This window comes from Colobus angolensis, unplaced genomic scaffold (genome assembly GCF_000951035.1).
Source record: "Colobus angolensis palliatus isolate OR3802 unplaced genomic scaffold, Cang.pa_1.0 Scaffold219, whole genome shotgun sequence".
NCBI lineage: Eukaryota > Metazoa > Chordata > Mammalia > Primates > Cercopithecidae > Colobus > Colobus angolensis.
The window spans coordinates 3,639,477-3,646,189 of record NW_012115366.1 but is presented as its reverse complement, the minus strand read 5'-3'; the positions used below and the strand labels follow the sequence as shown (position 1 = coordinate 3,646,189).

General features: G+C 51.6%; 1 protein-coding gene across 2 annotated transcripts; it reads right to left on the bottom strand.

The window, feature by feature from the left end:
* Nucleotides 1–2,290: 2,290 nt before the first annotated feature.
* Nucleotides 2,291–6,154, bottom strand: TMEM74B (transmembrane protein 74B). 2 transcript variants are annotated; one of them, XM_011943402.1, is made up of 3 exons: nt 6,018–6,154; nt 5,487–5,664; nt 2,291–3,295 (listed from the first exon to the last, which is right to left on the bottom strand). In XM_011943402.1, exons 2-3 carry the CDS (start codon nt 5,515–5,517, stop codon nt 2,556–2,558), a joined length of 771 nt encoding a protein of 256 aa, XP_011798792.1. In that variant the 5' UTR covers nt 5,518–5,664; nt 6,018–6,154; the 3' UTR covers nt 2,291–2,555. The 2 variants fall into 2 exon arrangements, with proteins under 2 accessions (XP_011798792.1, XP_011798791.1); XM_011943401.1 differs by having other exon boundaries at nt 5,487–6,154.
* Nucleotides 6,155–6,713: the final 559 nt, after the last annotated feature.

The following is a 6,713-nucleotide window of genomic DNA, read 5'->3' as shown; positions in this document are numbered from 1 at the left end:
CCCTGAGGCAGAGCTTTCATTAAACCCACTTCACAGATAGAGAAATCCCGACTCAAAGAAGTGGAGTAACTTGCCCAAGGTCACACAGCCAGTAAGTGGCAGAGCCTGGATTCCAACTTTAGTCTTACCTATTCCAAAATTGGTATCTGTTCTGATGCAGCAGGAAAAGCAAGGTTTGGAGCCCTAGGAGCGGGTTGGGTGGGAGAGGCAGTTCCTGGAGGAGAGGCACATTTCAGTAACCACAGGGGCCCCTGGGATGCCTGCAAAGAAAGTTCTCAGCACCCTACTCCGTGTTCCTAATCACCTCCTTCTTAAACCTGTTTCTGATCCACCAGCTGGCAGATCTCAGCTGTAATCATGGGAAATGTTTTTGTCATCTCTCAAGCTTTCTTAATTCACTGACAAGGTAATAACTGCCTCGGTCCATTATACACATTTTCTAAAAGAGTTTCAACATTAGAATGCAAAGCAGACTTCTCTGGCTTAGAAAAACCTGAGATTCCTGGGATTTAATCATCAAACATTTCATAAGAAAAAAACAAATGGCAATGTGGCCAGCATATCCAGGCCACCCAAATGTGTCTGATTTCTCCCCTAAATAAACTCGTTGCATTTAAACTGATATGAACTGATGGTCCCAGATGCATTCACTCAACAGGTATGACAGATCATTAGTATCCAAATGAGACTGCCACCATCACAGTAATCCATATGACTTGGTTGATATTTTTATTATTTTCATTATGGATTGAAAAGCCTTAGCCCATGATTTGGGTGGGATGTCCAATCCTCTGTAGTTTACTTAGAACAGCTCATGCCACGTTCTGTGGCTGTGCCTGCTTCGAGCCTGGGAGAAAGCGACACAACAGCGGAGGCCTAGGACTTGTCAATCTTTTACCACCTTGGAGCTTTGCTCTTTTCAAACCACACCCCTTCAATACCACAACAAAAATCTGGGAAGCCAAGATAAACAACCCTTGTCCCTTCCAGCCTTCCTCTAGCTCTCAGCAATTGGTAAAACCTACCAGTAGGAGCAGATATTTGATCTGTCATAGAAGCTGTGATATTACACTCCCCAGATGTTCAACTTACTGGACTGAAGGCTCAAGTTACAGCACATCAGGGCCTCTCTACCCTACAGACTCCATGCCCACCCCACCCTCCCATCCCCAAGAACCAGGATCCTCGGCCCATGTGGCCAACTGAGATGGAGTAAGTAGGACCTACAATGGGCAGGGGATTCACTAAAATGACTCCTGTAGGGTCTCTACACCAGTGGCTTACAAGGCATGTGCTCTCGAAGCCCTCGGGGGCCATTCAAACTGAAGGATGCCTCCCCACAGTCCTCAAACACCTATATCTTCTTGCCCCAGGGCCTACTTCCTTTCCTTATCAAGAGTTTAAAGAGAGTCTGCAGGAACCTAGAAACATTTCATAAGAAAAAAACAAATGGCAATGTGGCCAGCATGTCTAGGCCACCCAAATGTGCCTGATTTCTACCCCGAATAAACTGTGGCTTCACTTTACAGTGGGAGAGTGGGGGAGATTAAGGTTACAAATTCAACATAAAAAAATTTTTTTCCTGCTATCCGAATAAGGTCAGGAGCAAGAGACATACTATTGAGGAGAAGGTGATCAAGGCCTGCATCATGCCCACAGAAATACAATAAAGCCGTCACCCTTTCCTGTGTAAAAGATCCTTCTTGCCCAAAGAACTGGGGAATATTGTGCACTTGGCTTTGTAAAAATGTGTCACTGCAAGAAATTAGACCCCAAGACGAAAACCAGGCTGTCGCAAGCTTTGAACTGAACCCAGCCCCACCAGGGAGCTCTTTCCTGAGACCATGAGAGCTGCTGGCTGTGGTGGTCCCTGAAGTCAGGCCAGAAAGTGGCAGGGAGAATGGTTAGTGCCTGGTGGATGCCTTCCTCCCCTGGAGGGGTGACTGGAGACAGAGACTGGGTTCCCATTCCCAGGGAAGAACTAGAGGGACCTCAGGGGTCATCCAGTCCAACCCCCTCACTTGAAGGCAGGGCAACTGAGGCCTGGTGAGGGTAGGATCACAGTTGAGTCAGTGGGGGTACTGGGGGTCACTCTGGTGCTGACTTCTCCCCTCATCATGAAGCCACCTCCCACCTTAGATGGTCAGGCTGACAGGGACCCTCAACACCCTCACTCAGCCGATAAGGACAGAAGAGGTCCCTCACTCCCAAGGCGTGAGGGAACGGGATGGGCAACCTTTCAAACAGCTCCCGGTCTTCAGAAATGCCAAGAAACCTCATCCTCCAAGAGCAGCGGTTTCCAAACTTTTGTATTTTTAGCAGCAGAAGCCATCCTCCAAACAAAACCGTATGCAAAACCTCAGCTACAAAACGGATCAGTGGGCTGCTTGCCCATGTGGGGCATGGGCTGGGCCCCGAGCTCTCCCTCCAGTACCCAGTACTTCTTCCACAAGCCCCTATGTGAGCTCAGTTTGAAACCCCAGGCCTTGGCGGGGGGCGGGTGTGGGGGGGTCTTGTGGCAATGGAGCTAAAGCAGCCAGATAAGGTGGGAGTACTTAAGACCTCTGGAGGGTGTGGCTAGTCTCTGAGACCTGGACAACTTCATTCTCCACCAGGGCCTGGCCCCCATCCCCATTGAGCTGTCTCATGCGCAGGTTAATGGAGCCATAGGTCTTCCTGGAGCCCCTGCCGGGGACGAAGGTCCTCCGGCGGTACAGCTCGCCCTTGCACAGGGAGACCATGAGCAGCACCGACAAGAGCATGCCGCCCACCGTGAGCAGCCCCAGGCCTGCGATGATACACTTGTCCAAGTGGGAGCCTAGGCGGGCGTAGTACATTTCTAGTCGTTCCATCTCCCGCGCTGTCACTGTGTCTGGATTGACTCGAGCCTCACGGGGGATGGCATATGCTGTCACCACCAGGAGAATCCCACTCACCAGGAAAACGAGGGCAGAAACAAAGCCATAATCCACCGGGCGGCTCACGGGCTCCAGGCCTGGCCCCTCCTCTGAATGCAGGGACAGATCATCCCGCTGGGATCGGGGCAGTGAGGAGACACCCCCAGAGGGACTGGGTGAGCTGCCCAGTCTCGTGTTCCCAGGGTTCTGGAAATGGGTCTCGTGCTCCTCTGAGGAGAAGCAGGCATTCTCCACACCCTCCCTGGATGTGGCCACTGGGCCCAGGGGAGCTGATCTCCTTGGGGCTTGGGGACCGTTGCTCAACGTCTTCAGTTCCAGACCAGGGGGAGATGCCATTGGGAAGGAGGGCCCCAGCTCATCCCTTGGCCCCTTGGCAGCTGGAAGAGAAAACAGAAAGTTATTTGAATGTAGCAACCTCTCCCCGTTGTGGAGGACATCACACCAGTCCCCAAGCACATGAAGGTGAATCAGGCACGATTCCCACTTGGGGGTGTCTGCCAGACAGAGGGAAAGACAGGGAATAAGACAATGACAGAACAGTGTGATCCAGGCCCAGATCCCACTCCACCACCAGCTGGGGTATGGCTGTGGGCAATTCACTAATCCTGTCTTGGCTTCAGTTTCCCCACCTATAAAATAATCCTACTACTCCCCTTTAGTTCACAAAGCTGGAGTAGGATCGAGATAACCTATGCAAAATGCTCAGAACCCTGAGTGCTCAGTGTTACCGATGAGCTCCTATTGTGATGGAGGGAATGTAGATAGCGTGAACATCAGGCTCAAATCTCAGCTTCACCACTTGAGCTTGGGCAAGTGATGTGACCTCTCCAGATTCGGTCTTCTTCTTATCTGTAAAATGGTAATGAATCAAATGCCTCCCTCATAAGGCTGTTGTGAGGATTTCATAAAATAGTGCATGCAAGACCCTGGCCAGTGCAATCCATGAAACTTGTTGTATGAGGGAAGGATGACAGAGGTGGGGGAGGGGGTAGAAATGCAGAAGTTGTGGGAACAGAGGAAGGGAAGTTTCTGGGAGTTGGTGGCATTTGAGCCAGATCTCAGAAGATGAACTGGGTATTTCCCAGCAATGGAAGGTGATGAGGGCATTCTGGAAAGGGGAACAGACTGCCTCAGAGGCCAGCTGGGGCCGGCTCACAAAGGACTCTGAAAGCCAGGCCAAGGAGCCTGAGAGCCATGCGAGCTGAGGAGCTGGAGCGGGAAGTGCTGACATCTGCCTCGGCTTCAGAAGAAAGGAGGACTGATGGGATGGGAGGGGGCAAAGTGAAGGACGGGGGTCCAGCAAGGAAGCCAGCAGGTTGGGGATGGCATGGCTGAAAGGGCCAAGAGGAAGGGGCAGACTGGAGAGCCATGACTAGGTCAAAGCCAAATGCTTTTATGTAAACAGAAGGGTGGGGACCTGGACTAGGACCACAGGAGGGGAACCAGGAGGGAGAGGTGAGAAGAGGGACACTCTCTGTGCTGCAAGAGGACTTACCCCACCCAACAACCTGAACACACACCCACCCAGACACAGCACATGTGCATTCCCGCTGAAGGATACTGACTGACAGCCCGGGGACCATATTTGGCTGACAGAAGTTTTGCTTTGTTTTGTTCCTGGCCTGTTCATTTGTTTTTGGTGAATTAGTTGCAAATGTATAAAAAGCAAAAGATTTTAGATTTTACATTTTAAATGTTGGATTCCTGGCTTCTCCTGCAAAATGAAAGAGTCTGGCCACCTTAGGCCCCTGTTCCCTTATAACACTCCCCTGGAGTTGGCAATCGGGGCTCTTAGGCAGATCTAGCCTCTCCCTGGCAGGTCCTACCTCAGCCCCCTTTCTTGCCTGGCATGTGTCATTCCTGATCCACAGCAGAACTGCATCATTCCTTGTATGTACTGATGGCCTGAGGGCACATGCACATACACTCAGAGCCCTAGGCACACAAGTCCATGGGCTAGAGACCCCCAGGTGCAAAGTGGCTCACATGCTCCAGTGTGTCTACACACACATACATGCACACACACATGATTCTCTGCATTTTCATGTTGGAGTTTATTCTCCAGTGCACTGTGGTTCTCTCTCTGTCTCTCTCTCTCTCTCTCTCTCTCTCTCTCTCTGTCTGTGTGTGTGAATGTGTAAATATGAGCAAATGAAGTGAGGATGAATGGAATGAATGAATGAAACTCAAAGAGCCTCATTGCAGGAAGACATGTTTTTCAATCTTTCTGACCTTCCTGTCAATATGGACTAGCATCAAACACCTCCTCTTAGCACATATAGGGCCTTTCATGTGAGTACAAAGCTCCTTTCCCTTTACAACCCGTTTCTATCACTACATCTCTCTTTCCAGAGTCCCATTTTAGTAAATGTTTACCAAGCACCTACTAGCTGTTGAGCCGTGTACCCGACACTTCATGCAGGAGTACCTCATATCACCCTCCCCAGCCCCACGATCCGGAATTACTGTCTCCATTTCATAAAACATGGCCAAGATCCCATGGCCTGTATGGGAGGGTGGGACAGGAATTGAATGCAGGTTCCCTAAGAATTAGTATCACGTACAAACCTGCAAACTCATACCCCCGTGCTGGTGGCATCACTCCACCAGCCTTCCCTGGCTCTGCATCCCTCACTCATAGACCCTTCATTTTATCCGGCTGTTTAACAGCAACCGTGAGCACCTTGAGGGCAGGGATAAGTTTCAGTTCCATCTGGGTCCCCAGCCTGGGCCCAGACTCCTCTTACTTTCCAGTGAATAGACAGAAAAAAGAGATGTGTTTATTGGTTGGCTTTTTACTCTTAGCACCAAAAATATTTTCCTGAGTGCCCAGCCACAAACAAGTACCAGCAGTGGGTGCCACGTGGGTGCTCAGAAGTGGCCCCCAACCACACCCTCAGCACCTTCCACCCAACTTAGCTCCTGGAGTGGCCCAGGAACCCCTTTCCCAGACTGACATGTTGATGCCTCCATAACCTGGAAGAAATCTGGGGCTCCCAAATTCTGGGAGCAGGGCTCTCCTTCATGCTGCAGGACCCCAAAACTTTTTTCTTAGGATGCCACAGTGAGAGGGCAGAGAAAAAAGAGGATTCCTCTCACCCAGAGTTAGGACATCTCTCTGTCTCATGCACAGGTTCAGAGATACTCACCAGTTACACAAAGGCCGTGCCCAGTTACCCAAACAGAAACAGAAACACGCCAACTGACACAGCTGCTCCTGCTCACCGTTCACACCCCTGCAGTCAGACAGGTCCTGAAAGGAACACTCCAGTTCCACACTCACTCCCCCAGCAGCTGTTCCCACAGCAGTACCCACAGACACCCAGAAGCCACGTAGTGTGACCCTCAGATCTTCCGGCCACACGATTACCCATACCCTGGGAGGGGGTAGGACTGGTCACACGCACGCGCGAGTACACACACATACACACACACACACACACACACACACTCTTAAGTGCCCCTGGGAGTAAGATCCAAGCCAGATCCACCAAGACCCACAGGGGCCCAATACCCCACCCACCGCGCGCACTGACACCCGGAGAGAGGGACGCACAGCGGCTGTGGATGAAGCTTCACAAAACCCAATCGATAGACACACGCACGAGTTGTACACAAAGCCTTGGGGCGCGTAGATACGCACACGCAGGTCCACGCTGTTCTACCCAAAGTTGCGCGCAGAAAGCCCCAGCACGCTGGCTGCCCACCGCGCCCGCTCCCGCCGGCCCGCAGTCCACACCCCCTGCTCCTGCCCTTGACCATAGGCGCGGGCCGGGGCAGGCCGAATCGGACCAG